Source organism: Garra rufa, chromosome 23 (genome assembly GCF_049309525.1).
Source record: "Garra rufa chromosome 23, GarRuf1.0, whole genome shotgun sequence".
NCBI lineage: Eukaryota > Metazoa > Chordata > Actinopteri > Cypriniformes > Cyprinidae > Garra > Garra rufa.
In genome coordinates this window covers 2628943-2653270 of record NC_133383.1, presented here as the reverse complement: position 1 = coordinate 2653270, position 24328 = coordinate 2628943, and the positions used below count along the sequence as shown (strand labels likewise).

Here is a 24328-nt window from a genome sequence, read left to right as displayed (position 1 = left end):
GTCAAATAAATAAGTTGCAGAAAAGGGAGTTAAAAATAAATGTAATCTGTGTCTAGTATCATACAAATAAGGTCAGAGACAGAATACAATACTCACATTAAGCCCAGGATATCTTTAGATATTTTTCAGAAAGTCCAGAAACTGGCCCCCCATGTGTGATGTCTTGAGACTCTGAACATTGTTTCATAACATTTAATATCAGACATGAGCTGTAACTACAAAACAAATTATGAGGGTGTTGCTGAAGCTCATCCAGACAGACGTAATTCACGTTCTCAGGTATGAAGCCCATGAAGACTATTCATGTGATGTTATCTTTAAAAGAAGTCTGTTTTTCAGTCTATCTGCAGCATGTGTTATTGCTTTCTCCGTATTTCTGGTGCTGGAGGCGTTTTTTTGGTCCAGGAAGAGCGAGAGCTCAAACAGAGCATGTTCTTATTTCCCTTAAGCCTCTCGCATCACATGCGCCGCGCAACAGATAAGAGCTCAAACAAACCACAAACACCGGCGAAACCACACGAAAGCGAGCTGGAGGTCGCTGAGAGGTGTTCTCCTCGAGACTGTGTCAGAACGAAACTCTTTCGCTTAATTTAAAAGGTCAATGAGGTCAGATGGACCTTTAACCAACATCTAATCTCTTGTTGTCGCAGGTATGGAGGAGCCCAAGGACATGGACCGTGGCTTCTTCAGGAAAGTGGACGTTCCCGATCATGCTCACTACATAGTGGCGTTTTTCGTGGCTGTCATTGGAGCCGTGGGAGTGATTGGAAACATGCTGGTCATGTACGCCTTCTTCAGGTAGGGTTTTACGTCACCTCTATGAAGCTGTAGCTCTTTTTGACAGTTAAGTGCCTAGGTGAGCATTAAACATCAGTTAAAGAAGTCTCTTTTTGTCACCAAGTCTGCATTTCTTTGATTCAAAGTACAACAAAAACAGTAAAAATTTGAAATATTTTTACTATTTAAAATAACTGCTTTCTATTTGAATATATTTTAAAATGTAATTTATTTCTGTGATCAAAGCTGAATTTTCAGCATCATTACTCCAGTCTTCAGTGTAACATGATTCTTCAGAAATCATTCTAATATGCTGATTTGTTCTTATAGAAACATTTATTATTATTAGGGGCCAAGCACCAAAAGTGCGATGGCACCTATTATATGCGTTGGCGGTCTTATTAGGGGCCAAGCACCGAAGGTGCGTAGGCACCTATTGAAATCGTTGGCATTCTTCTTCCTCCGTTTTTTCCGCTCTTGAGTCTATGGCAGCCCATAGAACCGCTTGCGGGAAAGTTGTGTAATTTGGCACACAGATAAAGAACAGTCTCATCATTAACCATAGCAAATTTGAAGTCTCTAACTCAAACTCTCTAGCGCCACCGCTTGTCCAAAGTTTCTATTTCTTTATGCTAATAACTTTTGAACCGTAAGGCACAAAATCTAAATTATTATTATTTTTTTGAATCCTTGGCTATTTTTTGAACTCGTCCTAGACGGTTTGTCTGATTTTCACCAAAATTGGCTCAGATCATCTTTAGAACATGTTGGCAAAAAGCTAGGGAATTCAAGTTGATTAGTCAAACCGTTCTTGAATAACGCAAATAGCGCGAACAAATTCTATGAAAAGCACACTAAAATAGATGTGAGGCTATGTCTCTGCAACGGTTTGGCGTATTGAGAGCAAACTTGGTGTGTCTTATAACAAGCATGACCGGAAGCAACCTGCAATGTTTCGGCACAGTGCCACATAGTGGTCAGGAGATATGAAAAATGGCTCTTTTTGCTTATAACTTCTTAATGGTTTGGCCAAAAATCTCAGAACTGGTCCCTTTTACTTGTTGCAGTTGGTCTGGTGCTCCATTCCATCCTTAGCTCCTCATTTACCTTTTGGTGTGCTTGGCCCCGTAATTGCTGCTTGTTATTATTATTTTTAATTTTTATTTTTTCAAGAAACTTTGATGAATAGAAAGATCCAAAAATCTGCATTTATCTGAAATAAGTTTTTTTTTTTTTTTACTTTATACACTATACTATTCAAAAACTTGGAGTTTATAATGTTACAAAAGATTTTTTTTTTTTCACATAAATGCTGTTCTTCTGAACTTACTATTCATCAAAGAAACCTGAATTATACTCAGCTGTTTTCAACATAATAATACTATGTTTTTTGAGCAGCAAATCAGAATATTAGAATCAGGATCATGTGAAGGATCATGTGACTGGAGTAATGTTGTTAAAAATTCAGCTTTGACATCACAGGAGTAAATTACATTTTAAAATATATTCAAATAGAAAACAGCTATTTTAAATAGTAAAAATATTTCACAATGTTACTGTTTTTGCTGTAAATATTTTTACTATTTATACTACTTTTTTTCTCCGAATTGCGAGATACAATCTCGCAATTCTGACTTTTTTTCTTAGATTTGTGATTAGATTTTGTAGCATTTTTTAATAATATTACAAAAGATTTCCATTTCTGTCAATTCTGTATTTTTTCAAATTTCTATATAATTAAAAATCAAAAAATATTGTGCAGCACAACTGTTTTCCACATTGCTAATAATCATAAATGTTTCTTGAGCAGCAAATCTGCATTTTAGACTGACACTGAAGACTGGCGTAATAATGCTAAAACTTCAGCTTTGATCACAGAAATAAATTACATTTTAACATAGATTTGCGTAGAAAACAGCTCTTTAAATGGTAGTAATATTTCACCATTTTTACTGAATTTACTGTATTTTTGAGCAGAAGAGATTTCCTTCAAAATAATTAAAACATCTTAATTATTACAAACATCTTCCCAGTCAAAAAATAATGTGGATAACAGCTTAATTTGATTTTTCATTTTGAGATCTGACTTTTGAGTAAATCTGCAGTTTGAGCCACTCTTGAGCTTTTTTGTGACACAAGATCTCATTAAAAACTGATTTCAAGACACAATTATCGCTGAGGTTTCAAATGTGCCAACTAATGTTGCGAAATGAAATTGTTAGTCTTAATAACTTTTCAATCCTGCATCACTGCTTGTCTGACTCACTGTTGATTTTGTCATTTGTTTTAATAACTCATACTGCTGTATACTTGAAGTCTAGCAGTCTTGACATGGTTTTACACTGACGGGTTTATTTTAGGCTTTGCTGGGAGGGACGGTTCACCATCAGTAATAGAAGATGACAGCAGACACACTGCAGCTTCATTGTTTAAAATATGCAAGTGAACATGCTCAGGATATTTTAACTAGCTTTATTGCAGGTATACAGCTGTTGGTTGTTGTAGAAACTGGATGAGATTAACCAAGATAATTAAGTTAATATTGTGTTTTGATCAATATCACACTTTCTAACTGGTGTGCATCTCTGAAAGCACATGGTGGTGTTTCGTTACTGAATGAATCCTCATTTTAAATGAATCAAGTGAGTCAATGATTCAGTGACTCATTTATAAATGCATTACTGAATAAATCTACCATTTGAATGAATCGGTTGAGTGAATTATTCAATGACTCACTACTTTAGACAGTGACTTGCTGCCACACATTTGAAAAAAAAAAAAAAAAAAAAAAAAAAATATATATATATATATATATATATATGTGTGTATGTGACCCTGGACCACAAAACCAGTCTTAAGTCGCTGGGGTATATTTGTAGCAATAGCCAAAAATACATTGCATGGGTCAAAATTTTAGATTTTTCTTTTATGCCAAAAATCATTAAGAAATTAAGTAAAGTTCATGTTCCATGAAGATTTTTTGTAAAATTCATACTGTAAATATATCAAAATGTAATTTTTGGTTTGTAATATGCATTGTTAAGAACCTAATTTGGACAACTTTAAAGGTGATTTTCTCAGTCTTTTTGATTTTTTTGCATCCTCAGATTTCTGATTTCAAATAGATGTATCTCAGTCAAATATTGTCCTATCCTAACAAACCATACATCAATAGAAAGCTTATTTATGAGCTTTCATATGATGTATAAATCTCAGTTTTGTCAAATTTAACCTTATGACTGGTTTTGTGGTCCAGGGTCACATATATTGATTTTTAAATCTGTCTGTATTGTATGTTCAAACCTTAATAGTAGTCATATTAACAGGTTAATATATTATCTTCAGAAGCATGTAATGAGATTTTATTGTAGTAAGTAATGAATTAAGCGATGCTTCACAAATAAACTAAACCTGTTAGATTTTATCATCTTGATATTTAGTCACCTAATGCTAGAGTAAGATATGACTAAGTGGCATTTTATGTCAAAAGACTGATTAAAGTGAACCAAAACTTGTCAAAATATACACTTCGAGAGCTGCAGGTCTTAGATTGCTTTTAGTTTTCATGGACTGCAGTCATGAAGTCTGTCTAGGATGATCTGTGGCGCTCTTTGCGATGCATTCGGTCTAAATCCTCTAGGGGCGCGGACATACTTTTTGCATTTGTTCAGCTCTCACTCTCAAAGATCTCTGCTTTTTCAATCCCATGACAGTTTCTTATAGAGCACATCTCAAAAAAAGACAAAACACACTCTTATGAGTGCTAAACGATCTGTGATACTAGAGACAGAGAGACCAGCATTCACATGTTGAGTAATGCACATGAATGTTAAAGGTACTCGCCCTCATGTTGTTCCAACCCTTTTTGTGGAAAACTAAAGGAGAAATTTTGAAAGATGTTTTCTTTGGATTGTTTGACTACTCAAACGAGAATACAGGAAAATAAAACCTAATGTTATGTAATTATTGGAAACACATCCCTTACGAAAATTAACCATGGCTTTACCACCAAAAAAAAAGCTATATAGTATGGTTACTATACTATACTATACTCCGATCTAAAATCAAATAATTCACAATACGCTTTCCGAAGTCCCTATCTAAAACAAATGATTGAAGATCCACGTTCCAAGTTCTGATATAAATTAAATGATTCATGATACACACTCCGAAGATCTGTTCTGAATTAGATGATTCGTGATCCATGCTCTGAAGTCCCAGTCTGAATAATGATTCACAAACCCGCTCCGATGTTCTGATCTAAATTAAATGATTCATGATACACACTCCGAAGTCCCAATCCGAATCAATTGATTCACAAGCCGCGCTCTGAAGTCCCGATCTGAATAATTTAATAATTAAATTAAATAGTGCATAGCCTACTGCCTAGTACAATCCGTGCCGTTCAGCCTGAGCTCGGGCCAAATTTGCTCATGTGCGGAGGATGTTTTTAAACGCGTTAAATATAAATCCTGGTTTACATAATAGTTTAGCATTCAAATACATCACCAATATGGACACAGTTAATTGGATTCATGCCGAATGAGAGAGGTAGGCTGCAGAGAACAACGCGTTTGCTTTTAGTTTCGCTTTTACCCTCATTCGTTTTGGGTTATTTAGCAACTTATATTCTTCATTCTTGTTTTGTTCTGAAAACCATTTAAAATAGCCTATAGGCTATTTATTGTGTTTAATGTTTGTACGTTAAAACACTTCGCTTTATTTTACAGGTGTTATTTATGAATGTTAATGCGGTTTGTGCTTATCCATGTTTAACCTAAACTACAACGTAACATTAATAGACATACCGGTAGGCCTACCTAAATATGTAATTTTATACTCACAATCCTCCACTATAATGAGCAGCAATAAACTTATATTTTGGCATTTTATAATCTGTGGATATTTTGATGAAAGTAACTTAAAAGTAGTGTAACGCATTACTATTTAAAGACAGTAATATTGTAACGTAACTAGTAATATGTATTACAATCTGGAAGTAACTTGCCCAACACTGTTCATGATAGACACTCCAAAGTCCCAATCCGAATCAAATGATTCGCAAACCGCGCTTTGAAGTCCCGAACTGAATAATGATTCACAAACCCACTCCGAAGTTCTGATCTAAATTAAATGAATCACTTTGAAGTTCCCATCTGAATCAACTGATTCGTGTTGCGCTTTCTGAAGTCCCGGTGTAAATCAAACGATTTTCCTTGAAGTTCCAATCTAAATCAAAAGATTTGCAATAGACACGCCGAAGTTCTGATCTAAATCAAATTATTTGCAATCTGTCACACCCCTTTGGACTGTTGTGTTGGTTTTTCCCTCTTGTGCCCATATTTGGTAAGTTCCTGCGTTTTGTTTTTTTGTTAGTTTCTGAATCAAAAGATTCGTTGAGTACTTTTCAAACGTACCGAGGCTGCGTCCTTCTTAATTTACTCTTTTAGAGGCTTGAAATGCTAGAATGCATGTGTGGAAATGTTTTTTTTAATATATTTTTTGGCAAAAGATAACATCTATATTTTAATGCCCGAAAACACAATCTTTGTCTTACATATAATAAATTCAGTGAAGCTCATTACTGACTCATTTTTCTGCAGTTTATTTTCATGAAATGAAATGTGTACAAAGAATTGTGAGTGATTGAAGATCTGGAAGGATACATCCCATGCATCCTTCAAATTCAGTGAATGAAGGACACAAAATGAAGGCTGCCTTACAAGGATCCTTTCAATTGAGATATCCTTCGTAGATATTTGATGACGTGGCAGTCAAATTATTATTTTAACATTTACTAATATGTTTTTAAATTAAGAGTTGTATCTGTTAACATTTTTTTTTTTAACCTTTATTTAACCAGAAAGAGCTCTCTGAGATTAAAAATCTCTTTTACAGGAGTGTCCTGGCCAAAATGTGCAGCAGTACAATCAACAACATCACAGATAAACATCACACAAACAGACTAAAAATACTTAAAAACAGTTGCATATTGTTAGATCAACGTCCATTAGCCGGATAACTGATTTAAAATGATCTAGAGTCAGCAGATTTTCTAATTTTAATTTTGATTGGAGGAGATTCCAATCAAACGGTGCTGCATACATAAAAGACTTCTTACCTAGCTCAGTTCGGGTGAAAGGAACAGAAAGAGTATAACAATTTTGCGAACGAAGAAAGTATTTCTTGGTAATTTTCTGTTGCATAAAACAACAGAGATAGGAAGGCAACAACCCCAAGATGGCTTTGTAAATCATTAAGCACCAGTGCATTTTTCTTCTGGTAGATAGAGAAGGCCAACCTACTCTGTGATACAAAATGCAATGATGAGTTGAGGATTTACAATCTGATATGAACCTTAGAGCACCATGATAAACGGCATCTAAGGAAGAAAGAAGATAAGAAGGTGCAAACTGATATACAACATCACCGTAGTCAAGGACCGAGAGAAAAGTAGCAGAGACTAATTTCTTTTTTACATTGAAAGAGAAGCAAAACTTGTTCCTGAAATAAAACCCAAGCTTGATTTTCAGTTTATTCTTCAGTTGAGTGATATGAGAGCTAAAAGATAGGGCATCATCAACTATGATGCCTAGATATTTGTACTCTTTTACTAATTCAATCACTGTACCTTGAAGGGTCTGAAGAGATACTAAATTATTTTCAAGTTTTTTCTTTGAGTTAGAAAATAACATATACTTGGTTTTATCAGTATTCAGAACAAGTTTTAAACTGTGAAGCCTTGACTGAATAATATTAAAGGCTGACTGAAGCTTAGACAAGGATTGCTGTCCAGAAGAAGCACTACTATACATGACACAATCATCGGCATAAAAATGAAAGTTGGCATCCTGAACATCATAATCAAGGCTATTTATATAAATGGTGAATAAAAGAGGCCCCAGCACCGATCCTTGAGGAACGCCTTTTAAAATCTCTAATGAATCAGATTGTTTACCTTCGGCTTGAACACACTGGGTTCTTCCACTCAGATAATTTTTAATTTTTAAACCAACATGAGTCAATGCACTGTGAAGTAACATGAACAAGCAATAAATAACTATCATTAGTATTAATAAAAGCTTGTGCAATATCAACCATTATATGTTTGTTAGATAATGCATTAACTAACATTAACAACTGAGATGTTATTCTGAAGTATTACAGATTTTTTCAAAGTTATGACTTCTGGAAGATGCCATTTGCATTGGTCTGCAAACAATGTGATTGCATAATGTAATGAAATGAAGCTATACAATTATGTAACATGTTGCACACTGACTGTAAACAACGCAAAGTGTTTTTGACCGTAATTAATCTGATGCACATGCAGGCCTGTGGGGTTTGGGAGTCTAGGGGTAAAGGGTGATCATGTGGAAGTGGGCAACAAACCATCAGTTTCTCAATGGTCATTCACAGGAGACAATATGAGACAGTCCGTTTAATTCAGCAGACCTGCTGCATGTCACAGGAATCAATGCTTGACCTCTTTAAAACGCTTTCTCTGTGTGGTGGACAGAATTTACTAAATGCGCTGAGACATGCATTAACAAAATCGGCTCAACAAAGCTTATAAATTGTATGCTTATGCAAAAGCTGCATGTTTGTAAGAAACAAATCTATCATTAAGATGTTCATAATTCAATGAAAAAGTCCAACTATTGTCTCTCACATCAAAATCCAGGCACTTACAACCCCTGGCAAAAAGTATGGAAACACCCCCTCAGAAGATGTTCATTCAAATGTTTAATTGTGTAGAAAAAAACAAAAACAAAAAAAAAAACAAGCACATATATGCCACAAAACAATTTTCACTCAACAATCCAAACTTCTGGCTGTATAAAACACTTTCTTTTTTTTTTTAAACAAAGAAAGATAACTATAGTCAATTACAACTGTTTTTACAGATCACACAGAGGAAAAAAAAAATGGAATCACACAAATCTGAGGAAAATTATATGGAATCACTATGCACTTTGCATTTCTAAAACAAACACATGTAGCTAATGCTGTTAAAAAAGAGTGATCGCACACATTAGTGATGTGTTGAACCAAGATGATTGACATAAATCATGGCTCCAACACGAGAGATGTCAGTTGAAACAAGGGAGAGGATTATCAAACTTCTCGAAGAAGGTAAATCTTCACGGAATGTTGCAAAAGATGTTGGGTGTTCCCAGTCAGCTGTGTCTAAACTCTGGACCAAGTACAAATCAAATGGAAAGGTTGTAAAAGCATACTGGTAGCAATATGCCTTGAAAACAGAAAATGCACAACAAAACAAATGAGGAACAAATGGGCAGAAAGTGTCTGTGACCGGACTGTAAGAAATCACCTAAAAGAAATGGGATATACATACAGAAAAGCCAAACAAAAACCATCATTAACATCTAAACAGAAAAAAACAAGGTTTCAGTGGGCTAAAGAAAGACAATCTTGGACTGTGGATGACTGGATGAGAGTTGTATTCAGTGATGAATCACGAATCTGCATTGGGCAGGGTGAGGATGCTGGAACTTTTGTTTGGTGCCGTTCCAATAAAATTTATAAAGACAACTGGCTGAAGAAAACATGCAAATTTCCACAATCATTAATGATATGGGGTTGTGTGTCATGTAAAGGTATGGGAGAGATGACAGTCATTACATCTTCTGTAAATGCACAAGTTTATGTTGAGATTTTGGACACTTTTTCGGACACATCATTTTTCAGGATGATAATGCATCGTGCCATAGGGCAAAATCTTTGAAAACATTCCTACAGGAAAGACATATAATGTCAATGGCATGGCCTGCAAATAGTCCGGACCTCAATCCAATTGAAAATCTGTGGTGGAAATTAAAGAAAATGGTCCACGACAAGGCTCCAACCTGCAAAGCTGATCTGGCAACTGCAGTAAGACAAAGCTGGAGACAAATCCATGCCTCAGAGAATTCAAGCTGTTATAAAAGCCAGAGGTGGTGCAACAAAGTACTAGAAGTGTTTTTATTTGGTGATTCCATATAATTTTCCTCAGATTTGTGTGATTCCATATTTTTTTCCTCTGTGTGATCTGTAAAAACAGTTGTAATTGAATATAGTCATCTTTCTTTGTTTTTTTGTTTTTTTAAGTGTTTTATACAGCCAGAAGTTTGGTTGAGTGACAATTGTTTTGTGGCATATATGTGCTTGTTTTTTTTTCTACACAATTAAACATTTGAATGAACATCTTCTGAGAGGAGTGATTCCATACTTTTTGCCAGGGGTTGTATTTGTCTAGAGCTCTTTTGGCTTGTAAACGGTGCTTGATTTCTCTCCTGATTCAGACCAAACCACTTTTTCACTGGAGGAAGTGTTATTATGGATGGTGGACTCGAATTTTAGTTAAAAACATCTTAAAGATGGATTTGTTTCTTAAAACACACAGCTTTTGTCTCCAGATGTTAACTGATGGACTGGAGTGGTGTGGATTACTTGTGGATTATTGTGATGTTTTTATCAGCTGTTTGGACTCTTATTCTGACAGCAAATCTGAACAAGAACTCGTCTACATCTTTAATGGACAAGCACATTTGCAGCAAGTTTTCTTTTTTGTCTTTTAACATTGTCCAATAATAAACTACCAGTCAAAAGTTTTTGAACAGTAACATTTTAAAGATGTTTAAAGAAGTCTCTTCTGCTCACCAAGCCTGCATTTATTTAATCCAAAGTAGAGTAAAATTGTAAAATATTGTTACTATTTAAAATAACAGTTTTTTTATTTGAATATATTTTAAAATGTAATTTATTCCTGTGATCTCAAAGCAGATCATTTCTCCAGTCTTCAGTGTCCCACGATCCTTCAGAAATCATTCTAATATTCTGAAATGCTGCTCAAAAAAACATTATTATTATTATGTTGAAAACAGCTGAGTAGATTTTTCTTTGATTAATCAGACAGTTCAGTTCTGAAGAACAGAAATCTTTTGTAAACATTATAAATGACTTTATCATCACCCTGGTAAATAAAAGTATTCATTTCTATCATTCCTTCCCTCAAAACAAAATGTATTCTGATTTCAAGCTTTTGAATGCTATAGTTTTTAATGTTACAAAAGCTTTTTATTTCAGGTAATTGCTGATCTTTGGATCTTTCTATTCAGCAATGAATCCTGAAACAAGATACTCAACTGTTTTAAATATTGATAATAATAATAATAATAATAATAGTAAATGTTTCTTTAACTGCAAATCAGCATATTAGAATGATTTCTGAAGGACCATGTGTAGACTAAAGACTGGAGTGATGATGCTGAAAATGTAGCTTTGATCACAGGAATAAATTACATTTTAAAATATATTCAAATAGAAAACAGTTATTTTAAATAGTAAAAATATTTTACAATTTTACTGATTTTGGATCAAATAAATTCAGGTTTGGTGAGCAAAAGAGACTTTTTAAAATCACATTAAACTTTTGATAGTGTATGCGAAACAAAGGCACAATACAAATCTCTGTCCCAGATTACATCCAGTGTTACCCAATAACTAAACAACAGCAGCATTAACAGGCTCTCATCGTACTGTACATGTGGGTTTTCCCCCTGACTGAGAATCACTCAAAATCGTCCTCGTGAAGCGAGCTGCAACCTCTCACTGGAGGTCGTCTGTCAGCTGAGAGCTTTCTAGGAAAAGGCTGTTTTGTTCCCGTGAAGTGCTGATGTCTCCCGCAGACGAGGGGTTTCAGCAGGTGATGATGGGCGACTTTCAATTAAAGGAAATTGTGTGAACTGTGACTGTAGGATTAATGAGATGATGTGCAATCACAATGATTGTTGTGTGATCAATCATCTCAGATGCAACGTGTTGAATCAGTGAACCTGTTTAATGCCTCCAAAGCATGTAGAAGGTTCTAGCACTGTTTTAACTTCAAAAAAAGCTCTTTTAGTGTAATTGTACAAATGTCCACCTTCAGCTGGTGCTTCACGTGTCTTTTTGCTGTCAAATCTTGACTGATTTCTATCAAGTAAACATAAGAATAACTGTAGTAATATTTTAGATCAACAATTACTGGACTGAAGCAGCTTCGGCTGTATTTGATTCTTCACGAATCAGCGAGTCTCAAATCTGATGATCAGGATCTTTTGAAGAATGTTTGTTTCCAGAAGCTTTACTTTCACTGTGGAATGATCTTCCCAAGCTTTCAAAACATCTCACATCTTTTGAGGAATCTCTCAATCAGCATTGGATTGCATTGCATTATATGCTTGGATCAGTTCAATCTCAGATCTTACTAAAAGTTTCTGAATAAAGCTGAGCTGTTTTTCCTCATATTCTCACTATATCAGACTACAGCTGAGCAAAATGTTAAGGTAAAATGAAAATGAAAAGAGAAAATGTAATCCCCCTTCCAGAATCTGCAAAATGTTAATGATGCATCTGTTTTTTGAAGCACCTGACGCACAGAATGAGTGCTCAACTTGATCGACCCTTGCGAGGCCTGTTCTGAATGTAACCCATCTTGGAAAACCTCTGTATGACCCTGACTACTGTAGTGTAACTCAGTTTCAGGGCGTTACTGAATCTCTAATAGCCTTGGCCATCTTTGTGGAGAGCAACAATTTAAATTCTCAAATCCTCAGAGAGTTCTTTGCCATGAGATGCCATGTTGAACATCCAGTGGTCAGTATGAGAGAATTGTACTTAAAGGACCTAATTTGAACTGCTCTAATAGAAGATATACAAGTTTGTATGATCCTGTCAAGCAGACAAAAACATAAACATGATGAATAGGACATGTAACTTTGCATGGTTAAACAACATACTGCTGTTATCACTTATGGTGTACTCACTTTTGTTGCCAGCTATTTTGACAATAATGGCTGTATGTTGGGTTATTTTCAGAGGACAGTAAATCTATACTGCTATACAAGCTGCACACTGACTACTCTAAAATGCATCCAAGTAGTATTGTCACTTGAGAAGATTTGCTAAAATGGTTGAAAGTAAAAAAATAACATGCATTTTGGTAAAATAATTAACATTTTGCAGATTCTGAACTTTTGACCTCAACTGTATACGAGCCGTAAAAGCCTGATGTGTCAAATATGAGACTAATATATTGAGGAAATGACCATAAATACAGAAATTTGCTTTTACTGTGAGTTTTTGAAACTGGTTGTGAAAAGGTATTTTGTGTTTCAGTAACAAGAAGCTACGGACGCCTCCAAACTACTTCATCATGAATCTGGCGGTGAGCGACTTCCTCATGGCCATCACTCAGTCGCCCATCTTCTTCGTCAACTGCATCTACAAGGAATGGGTGTTTGGCGAAATGGGTACGTACTTTCCCATTCTCCCCATCTAGACTCTTACTTTTAATCTGCAACGAAACAGATCACACATCTGCTTCTCAAAGCAGGTTGTAAGATGTACGCGTTCTGCGGCGCTCTGTTCGGAATCACATCCATGATCAACCTCCTGGCCATCTCCATCGACCGCTATGTGGTCATCACCAAACCCCTGCAGGCCATCGGCTGGACGTCCGGACGACGGACACTTATCATCATCCTCCTGGTCTGGATCTACTCTCTGGCCTGGAGTCTGGCACCCCTCATGGGATGGAGTAAGTGCAACGTCTTTCCTTTGTCTTTGGGTGAGACGGCGATGTTTTTTTGAGTTTCTTGATTCTGTTTTTGGTTGGACAGGTTCTTATATCCCAGAAGGCCTCATGACATCCTGCACATGGGACTATGTGACGTCCACGCCGGCGAATAAGAGCTACACGTTGATGCTCTGCTGCTTTGTGTTCTTCATCCCGCTTGGAATCATCTCTTACTGCTACTTCTTCATGTTCCTCGCCATTCGCAGCACAAGCAGGTACAGCATGAAGCAGATTCATACACTGCATTTAAATATTCAAAAGTTTGGAGTCAGTATAATTTTAGAAATTAATACCATTTATTATATATTTATTATATTATAGATTGTTATATATTTTTCAGACTAAATTTAACATTTTATAATTTACTTTAAACAACATGCATGTTACATTCTGACTATTTTGTTTCCGAATAATTTTTAGAATATTGTAGTGTGTTGTTTTAATTTAAAATGTTAATTTAAAATCACTGATTTAATATTTTGTTTTTATATTTTCTTTTTTCATTTTAATTTTGCTTAAATTTTTTTGCAATTTTATTTTGTGAAAAAAAGCTTTTTTACAGTTTATATTTTGTGTTAGATTTTATTTTTATATTTTCTCTTTTCATTTTAATTTTACTTAAAATTTTAGTATTTGTAGTTTTTGTTTTTGTTGTAGTTATTTTAGTACTTCAACTTAAAAAATGAGTAAATTTGCTTTGGCAACTTCAACTTTAACTTTGTTTTTTTGGTTTTTTTTAAAGACTAAATTTCACATTTGACAATTTACTTTAAAATCTATTTAAATCTATTTTGTTTCCAAATAATTTTAAATATTGTAGCTCTAGTAGTTGCTGTAGCCGGTGTTAATATAAAATCACTAATTTAATATTATAGTAATTGTTAATATTTTGTTTTAGATTTTGTTTTTATATTTTCTCTTTTCATTTTAATTTTACTTAAAATTTTTGTAATTTATTTTGTGAATTTTTTTTTACAGTTTATATTTTGTATTAGATTTTATTTTTAAATGTTCTCTTTTCATTTTAATTTTACTTAAAATTTAAGTTTTTTTTTTTTTTTCGTTTTAGTTATTTAAGTACTTCAGCTTAAAAATTGTAATTTGCTTTGGCAACTTGTTGAAAAAAATATATTTTATTTTATTTAAAGACTAAATTTCACATTTGATAATTTACTTTAAAATCCATGCATGCTTATTCTGACTATTTTGTTTCCAAATAATTTTAAATATTGTAGCTATAGTAGTTGCTGTAGCCGGTGTTAATATAAAATCACTGATTTAATATTATAGTAATTGTTAATATTTTGTTTTAGATTTTGTTTTTATATTTTCTCTTTTCATTTTAATTTTACTTAAAATTTTTGTAATTTATTTTAAGATTTTTTTTTTTACAGTTTATATTTTGTATTAGATTTTATTTTTATATTTTCTCTTTTCATTTAATTTTTTTTTTTTTTTTTCGTTTTAGTTATTTAAGAAACTTCAGCTTAAAAAATTGTAAATTTGCTTTGGCAACTTGTTGAAAAAAAATTATTTTATTTTATTTAAAGACTAAATTTCACATTTGATAATTTACTTTAAAATCCATGCATGCTTATTCTGACTATTTTTTTTTCTGAAATAACTTTCAAATATTGTAGGTACAGTAGTTGCTGTAGCCGGTGTTCATTTAGAATCATTGATATGACATTATAGTTATTCTTATTTTGTCTTAGACTTTGTTTATATATATATATATTATTATTTGTTTTTGTTTTGTTTTTTTCATTTTAATTTTACTTGAAATTTTAGTAATTTTATTTTTGTGAAAAAAAATGTTTGTAAAGCTTTTGTTTTTATTTTATTTAGTTATTTTAGTATTTATTTTAGTACTTTAACATAAAAATTTGTTAATTTGCTTTGGCAACTTGCTGAAATTTTTATTTATTTTTTTATTCCAGTTAATGTTAATTTTATTTCAGGTTATTATTTTCCGTTTCAAAATCTCATACTTTTTCAGATTTATTAATAGATTTTTCAGACCATATGTAACATTTGATAAATAGATTTAAAATCCACAGTGACAAACACTCAGGACAGGTCATAGCAGGACGTCCACATGCTGAACAATGTCCTATCATCTATTTTCCTGTGCGTTCAGAGATGTGGAGAAGCTGGGCAGTCATGTGAGGAAGACGACGCTCATCCAGGCGCAGTCCATAAAGACAGAGTGGAAGCTGGCAAAGATTGCGTTTGTGGTCATCATCGTTTTCGTGCTGTCCTGGTCTCCTTACGCCTGCGTCACTCTCATCGCCTGGGCAGGGTAACTATCAGCGACATACGCTTTTAACATTCAAAATCTTGTGAAGACAAAAGCTGAAACAAATCCATTATTAAGATGTCCATAATCCATAATAACACTTCCTCCAGTGAAAAAAATGGTTTGGAAATCTGCACAGATCAAACACCGTTTGCAAGCCAAAACTGGTCTAAACAAATATGTGGCTGGATTTTGATGAGAGAGACAACAGGAGATTATGGACTCATATTGAACTTTAAAATGTATTGATGATGGATTTTTTTCCACTTTTGTCTTTTCAAGATGTTAATTGATGGACTGGAGTGGTGTGGATTACTTGTGAATTATTGGGACGCTTTTATCAGCTGTTTGGACTGTTTCTCTCAAAGTAGTGTTCAGCCTCAAAGTCTAACCACGCAGAAGATCTGAGACTTTCTCAAAATTCCAGGGTAAAGAGACATCCTTTTATAGAAGTACTGTTCACAGCAAAAGGCAGTGTTCATCAGTTGAATTAAAGGATTAGTTCAGTTCCAGAACAAAAAATTACAGATAAAGTACTCGCCCCGTTGTCATCCAAGATGTTCATGCCATGTCAGAAATTGTTTTTTGAGGAAAACATTTCAGGATTTCTCTCCATATAGTGGACTTCTATGGTGCCTGTGAGTTTGAACTTCCAAAATGCAGTTTAAAAGCAGCTACAAAGAGCTCTAAACGATCCCAGGTGAGGAATAAGGGTCTTATCTAGTGAAACAATTGGTCATTTTGTAAATAAAAATAAAAAAAATTACATACTTTTTTAACTTGTCTAGCTCTGCGTGCAGAAGTATTGACCCAGTGTTTACAAAGTAAACATGCAAAGAAGGTCAAATGCCCTTAACAAAATAAAGGTAAAACAGCGATGTAGTGCGATTTTGAAGTTGGAGGAGAAAATGAGATAGAAGTTTTTCGACATACCCTAACTGTCTTCAACGCTGCATTCTCAAAACTCAGTTCATGCAGATCTAAACAAGAGAAGCATTTGAGGTTAAAAAGTATATCAATTTTTATTTATTTTTTTTTTTTTCAGAAAATGACCAATCGTTTCACTAGATAAGAACCTTATTCCTCGACTGGGATTGTTTAGAGACCTTCAAAACTGCATTTTGGAAGTTCAAACTCGTTCCCTATGAAACTCGTTCACTATATGGACATAATTCCTGAAATATTTTCCTCAAAAAACATAATTTCTTTACGACTGAAAAAAGAAAGGTATGCATCTTTATTTCTTCATTTATTTATTATTATTATTTTTTTTAAATATTTGCAATGGAAAAATAATTTTTGAAAAATATTTTTGCAATGTATCTATCTACACATTACAAAATGAAAATAGATTTACTAGAGAAGCAATATTACTCAAGATCTCAAGTGTAGATATTAGTTTCTATTATTTTTCTTTTCTATTCTATTATTTCTATTATATTTTTTTAATACATTTTTAATGAATTAAGTCTGTTTGTCTTACTCTGTTGACGGATATTTTCATGTTTTTAAGCTCACTTCATTTTGATTCAGAAAATGACCAATCGTTTCGCTAGATAAGAACCTTATTCCTCGACTGAGATTGTTTAGAGCAGTGGTTCTCAACTGGTTTTGCCATGGGACCCACATTTTTACATGTTCATCAAGCCGCGACCCAAATTTTTTGGAACTATAATATAATTTTAGGAATTATAATTAATTTGTATTTATTTGTTAACATACACAAGTAGCGACCGATAAATCATAAGAAAATCACCAAGACTTACAAACAAACAATATTTTATTGCTGTCATTTAACATATTCGGGGTCGCACTTGCGCTTCGACATATTTTTTGCTGTAATTAAATGAAATTGTCAAACGGTACGGTTGTCGCGCGCGCATTTCAAAATAAAAGTCCGGTATTGTCGCACACGCATTTCAAAATAAAAGTCCGGTATTGTCGCACACGCATTTCAAGATAAAAGTCCGGTATTGTCGCGCACGCATTTCAAGATAAAAGTCCGGTATTGTCGCACACGCATTTCAAAATAAAAGTCCGGTATTGTCGCACACGCATTTCAGAAATAAAAGTCCGGTATTGTCGCACACGCATTTCAGAAATAAAAGTCCGGTATTGTCGCACACGCATTTCAGAAATAAAAGTCCGGTATTGTCGCACACGCATTTCAAGATAAAAGTCCGGTATTGTCGCACACGCATTTCAAAATAAAAGTCCGGTATTGTCGCACACGCATTTCAAGATAAAAGTCCAGTATTGTCGCGCGCGCATTTCAAAATAAAAGTCCGGTATTGTCGCACACGCATTTCAAAATAAAAGTCCGGTATTGTCGCACACGCATTTCAAGATAAAAGTCCGGTATTGTCGCACGCGCATTTCAAGATAAAAGTCCGGTATTGTCGCACACGCATTTCAAAATAAAAGTCCGGTATTGTCGCACCTGCATTTCAAAATAAAAGTCCGGTATTGTCGCACACGCATTTCAAAATAAAAGTCCGGTATTGTCGCACCCGCATTTCAAAATAAAAGTCCGGTATTGTCGCACACGCATTTCAAGATAAAAGTCCGGTATTGTCGCGCGCGCATTTCAAAATAAAAGTCCGGTATTGTCGCACACGCATTTCAAGATAAAAGTCCGGTATTGTCGCACACGCAAAATAAAAGTCTGGTATTGTCGCACACGCATTTCAAGATAAAAGTCCGGTATTGTCGCGCGCGCATTTCAAAATAAAAGTCCGGTATTGTCGCTCACGCATTTCAAGATAAAAGTCCGGTTTTGTCGCACACGCATTTCAAAATAAAAGTCCGGTATTGTCGCACACGCATTTCAAAATAAAAGTCCGATTTAAGCAAAATAAGTTAAAAATTAAACTTTTGTTGTTTTTTTGACCACACACTCCGTGACCCACTGAAAATGTTCCCACGACCCACTTTTGGGTCGCGACCCACCAGTTGAGAAACACTTGTTTAGAGATCTTCAGAACTGCATTTTGGAAGTTCAAACTTGTTAACTATGAAACTCGTTCACTATATGGACATAATTCCTGAAATGTTTTCCTCAAAAAACAATTTCTTTACGACTGAAAAAAGAAAGGTATGAACATCTTGGATGACAACAGGGTAAGTAGATTTTCTGTAATTTTTAGTTCTGGAAGTGAACTGCTGGGTTCGCTGAGGCGATGTGGACCGCGTGGGGCGAGCTGGCGTGATACTAACACCTCTGCATCAGCGTTAGAGTTCAGTCTGCTGGAGGATAGGAATATTCAGGCATGTGATTCTTTCCGCTCAGCTAACAACACCTCTAGGTCACTTCCATGTCATGTAAATAGCCACTGCAGAGGTCAGCGGCTCCTCCTGACCGCTCACAAACACTCTGCTTTATTCAGTCTACACAAATCTTCTTAGAATATTTGTCTCGGTTTCTAGTACAAATGTACTTCAAAAATCATTTTCTTATTTAGTATTTTGTTTGGTTTTCCAGTACAAATATCTAAATTATTTTTAAATCAACATCCATTTACTTTTTCTGAGAAACTGTATCGAAATTAAAGTGTTTATGCTTAAAACAAGACCAATCTTATTTTTTCTTTGAATTAAGTCCCTTAAGTCACTTCATTTAGATTAGATTTTATTTGCATTTATTTTATTTTATTTACATAATTATAAGCATTTCAAGTGAATGCATATTGATTTGTTTTTTCTTTTTGATATTCGCAAGGGAAAAATAATATTGGAAAAATATTTTTTGCAATGCATCTATCTACACATTATAAAATAAAAATATATTTACTTGAAAAGCAATATTACTCAAGATATTAAGCGTAGATGTTCGTTTTCTGCCCCCTTGTCAAACTTTTTCTTGTTTTTCATAAGCTCACTTCATTTATTTTATTTAAGTCTGTTTGTCTTACACTGTTGATGAATATTTTCATGTTTTTATGCTTACTTCATTTTGATTGTTTTTATTTTATTTTACGTTTTACATTATTTTACAGCATTTCAAGTTAATGCATCTTTTTTTTTTGATATTCACAATGGAAAAATAATATTGGAAATATTTTTTACAATGTATCTGCACATTATAAAATTTTGCATGTAGCAAGACTTTATCTTTCAAGTCATTTTGCTTCTTCAGTAAATGTATCTCGATTTACAGTTGAAGTCAAAGGTTTACATACACCTTGCAAAATGTTAATTATTTAACCAAAATGCTTGTTATTGTTTATTTAGTACTGACCTGAATAAGATATTCACATAAAAGATGTTTCCACAAAAGAAAATAATAGCTGAATTTATAATAATGACCCCGTTCAAAAGTTTACATCCGCTTGGTACTGTGTTGTTACCTGAATAATCCACAACTGTGTTTTTTGTTTAGTGATAGTTGTTCATGAGTCCCTCGTTTGTCCTGAACAGTTAAACTGCCTGCTGTTCTTCAGAAAAATCCTTAAGGCCCCCTTCAGGTCTTTGGTTTTCAAGCATTTTTGTGTATTTGAACCCTTTCCAAAAATGACTGTATGATTTTGAGATCCATCTTTTCACACTGAGGACAATTGAGGGACTCATATGCAACTATTACAGAAGGTTCAAACACTCACTGATGCTCCAGAAGGAAAAATCACGCATTAAGAGCCTGGGGGGTGAAAACTTTTGAACAGAATGAAGATGTGTACATTTTTCATATTTTACCGAAATATCGTATTGTTTTCATTTAGTACTGCCCTTCAGAGGCTACAAAAGATACTTACATGTTTCCCAGAAAACATAAATAAGTTACATTTACCCTGATCTTCTGCTCTTAATGCATGTTTATGCATGTTTTTTCCTTCTGGAGCATCAGAAATTCTGGACAACCACAAAATTTGTGAAAGCTGAAGGGTCTTTCAGAAGTACGTCACAGTCATGCAGCATTTACATAAATAAACATCTAGAATTACAACACTTTAACACGGGCCATCAGCAGAAAAATAAATAATAAAACGTAAACAGCCAAAGGACGTAACTTAAAATGGAAGATGGATCGGTGTGTGAAAGAGAAGAGAAAACCATAGATGAATTCGCACAGAACCCATTCATGTGCTGGTCATTCAAAAGCTCAATGCAGACGAGGTATAATTGCTCTCGGCTTCAAAGTTAAAATGATTTGCCACTGTCGCATCCAGCAGAGATGTCACTGAGACTGTTATTAGTATGTGGGCTATTGTGTGGTGTCTATAGCTCTGTATCATGATGGGAAAATTCGGTCTCTATTTGCACTTTGAATATTGAAAGAGTAGCCTACTTTGATTATGGCTGCATTTATTGTCTACACGACTAAGAAAGAACTCTGTCGTTTGTTTTTTGTTATTTATACTGTAGATTCTTTAAAAATGCAGTGACTGCCTCTAATTTAAATGGCTGTACTTATAATAGAGAAATTAAGAATCTTGTTCATGTACTCATATTTTCATTCATTCCTGTCCCTTGCTTAAGACATAAAATAAATATATATAAAAAGTCTTTCAGAATCAGCCCATTTGCTTGTAAAACATCTGCAATCAGAATCAGCCATGAAGAATCAAGATCGACACATTACTAAAAAAATAAATTGGGTGCTCCTATATTTTTTTGGTGCTCCTAACTTTTTGAAATTGGGAGCACCAGTGCTACCAAGTAAAAAAGTTAATTTCAAGCCTTGCTATGCCTTAGGACAGCATGAAACCCACAAAAAATAATAATAATAAATAAATAACATAGAGAATTATAATAATAACAGTTATTCTCCCTGTGCTGTTTTTTAATGCTTCAAGTGTTGCATGTGTTTTTCTCGTGTAGCTGTTTTTTTTTTTGTTTTTTTGTTTTTTTAACTAAGAAAGCATACATTTTTCATTATGTTTAGTAAATTCATTTATTAGTCTTAGGTGGGATAGACATTTTCGGGAGGGGGGGCGCCAGATTTTTTTAAAGGTTTAAAGGGGGGCGCGACCAACAAAGTTTGAGAACCACTGCTTTAAACAATTTAAAATCTCATTAAAACATTAAATTGCGAATGAAGTGGGACAAAGTGGCACTTTTATATGTTAAGTTTTTGTATCACTCAGCCTTTTTATTTAATTTTAAATGATTGCAGTATTTTTTATACTAAATTTAGCTTTTGTTAACTAATAATTCAATCAGCAACTTCTGTAAATTAGCCTACATAATTATGTTGCTACTAGTAAATGACATGTGACGTGAAATTTGAGGATTTTCAGAGAATTCTGAGGCAGGTGAAACAGCATTAAAATAGATATAATAGATATATATAAAAAAAATACTGTTCTTTTTTTTTTATTAATAAACACCACAACACTATTTATATAACTCAAAATTAATACTTTTTATTGCACTATATATATAACATGTTGAGTGTGAAGAACCGTTTTTCTTGAATAGAGAGTCCTTATTAGTCCAAAGCTAAGCTTAATGCCTTAGAATAGATTTATATTATCTATCTATACTTTTTTTTTTTAATCTATCCATATTACATCTATTTTGTTGTACTATCTTTACACATTTATGGTACATTTCTCACAAATACTCTATTTGCAGCAAATGCCCTGGTGAAAAAAACAAAACAAAACAAAACAAATAAATCTAAAAAATAAATGAAAACCCTTATAAAATTTTGTCATGGGTGTAATGGGAATTGTTTTGGTTTGTCTGTGGGTAAATTGTGGTCTTCTATTGGCTGCTTGTTAAAACCATACATCATAATGGAATATGTCCCAAAACACTATAGAAACTATTAAATGTACTGTTTTATTGGTTAAGTTTATGGTTTGTAATGTTTTAATGCTATTTGTAGTTTGAATGATCATTTAAATCTGAATATTTTTCATATTGTTTCACATAAAACAACATCTCAGAAAAATTTTATGGGGTTTCAAATTAAAAGATGTCTTTTTGTTTTAAAACAGGGCATTAATGTCATGCATGTCCACTGCAGAGGAGATTTGGTGCATGTTTATTACACATTTTGGAAAGCACAACAAGTGAATAGGGAAATAAATTACATTTCAATATTGCTATGAAATAATAGATATTATTATGACTATCTTTCAAAAGATTACTTCCATTATTACACTTATTTGCTTATTATATGTTGCCCCAAAAACACATTAATATGCAAATTATATACAGTTTATAGATGCATTGTTTATAATAGGAAAACATGTTCATGGCCATTTTACACACATTTTGCATATAGAAAAATGGTTTATCAAATCAAAAAATATTTGTGAATCATTTTTATATAAAGTTTGGTATAGAAAATATAAATTGATTTGTAGTTAAAACAAAAATCTTGCCTTTTTATGCCTATACATGTCTTTTATTTTATTTTATTTTATTTTATTTTATTTATTTATTTATTTATTTAAGTCCTGGTGTCCTCTACAGAGGACATAGCATTACATGATTAGAATATCATTTTTCAAAATTTGTATTTTTTAACTTTTTTCTTAAGCTCTAAACAATGTAATGACATGAAAAAATACTAAAATCTTAAAAAAAAAAAGTAAATGTAAACATATTTAATGTGAATATGTTATTCTGGTCAGTACTAAATTAAAAAAAAGTATTTTTTATGATCTCTATTATTTTGCTAAAATAATAACAATAAACGTTTTGCAGATTCTGGGCTGAAAAGCAAGACAGAAATACTAAACAGTCATCTCTTGCAGTGTGAAACTGGCTTTTCAAGTTCAGATGTCAGTAACTTTTTTGATCCACACCAGGACTGCAAACATTCAGGCAACATTTCCTTGCGAATAATGGTTGAAGAAAAGCACAGCATGTGTTTCTATGCAGCAGGGATGTGCTACTTCTAGAACTGAAGATGTGCATTGGTTGTTATTACTCGTTTTCCAGGTACAGCCACGTTCTCACGCCATATTCCAAGGCAGTTCCTGCAGTGATCGCCAAAGCGTCAGCCATATACAATCCCTTCATCTACGCCATCATTCGCTCCAAATACAGGTTCGTTCAGTGCAAGTGCAGTCAACTTCGCAGCCACACAATACTGAGACAGAATGTGACGCAGTGTGTATTTCTGACTGTCATTCCCAGAGACACGCTGGCTGAGAAGGTGCCATGTCTGCATTTTCTGGCCCAGTCGTCACGTAAAGACTGCATCTCGGTGTCCAACAGCGAGTCTTCCTTCAAGGAGCACATGCTCAGCCGACAGTCATCAGGGTCAAAGGTCAAGTTCCAGCGAGTCTCCTCTATGTCCACCGCAGACACGGTTAGTATTTTACTAAGAGGAGACTGAATAATAGAAAGGTCTTATTATTATTGACACTACCAGTCAAAAGTTTTTGAACAGTAATATTTTTTTTTTTAGAAATATTTTTATTATTTAAAATAACTGTTTTCTATTTGAATATTTTTTAAAATGTAATTTATTTTTGTGATCAAAGCTGAATTTTCAGCATCATTACTCCAGTCTTCAGTGTCACATGATCCTTCAGAAATCATTCTAATATTACACTATATAAATTATTATTATTATCATTATTTAAAACAGTTGAGTACATTTTTGCAGGATTCTTTCATGAATAGAAATATGCAAAGATCAGCATTTATCTGAAATAAAAAGCTTTTGTAATATT

The 24328-nt window shown here is 33.6% G+C and overlaps 2 protein-coding genes across 2 annotated transcripts in view; one reads left to right on the top strand and one right to left on the bottom strand.

Moving 5' to 3' along the window:
- Positions 1-24328, bottom strand: part of LOC141299823 (adenomatous polyposis coli protein-like) — a gene marked incomplete at its 3' end in the record, with an annotated part of 204026 nt that overhangs the window by 91133 nt on the left and 88565 nt on the right. The window lies entirely within an intron of this gene.
- Positions 650-24328, top strand: part of LOC141299766 (melanopsin-B-like) — a 25076-nt gene continuing 1397 nt past the window's right edge. Inside the window, exons 1-7 of the mRNA XM_073830147.1 lie at positions 650-798; positions 12940-13073; positions 13157-13360; positions 13443-13614; positions 15540-15701; positions 23589-23696; positions 23787-23961. Coding sequence (XP_073686248.1) covers positions 653-798; positions 12940-13073; positions 13157-13360; positions 13443-13614; positions 15540-15701; positions 23589-23696; positions 23787-23961 — 1101 coding nt within the window. The 5' untranslated portion in view covers positions 650-652. The remainder of the gene's footprint in view (positions 799-12939; positions 13074-13156; positions 13361-13442; positions 13615-15539; positions 15702-23588; positions 23697-23786; positions 23962-24328) is intronic.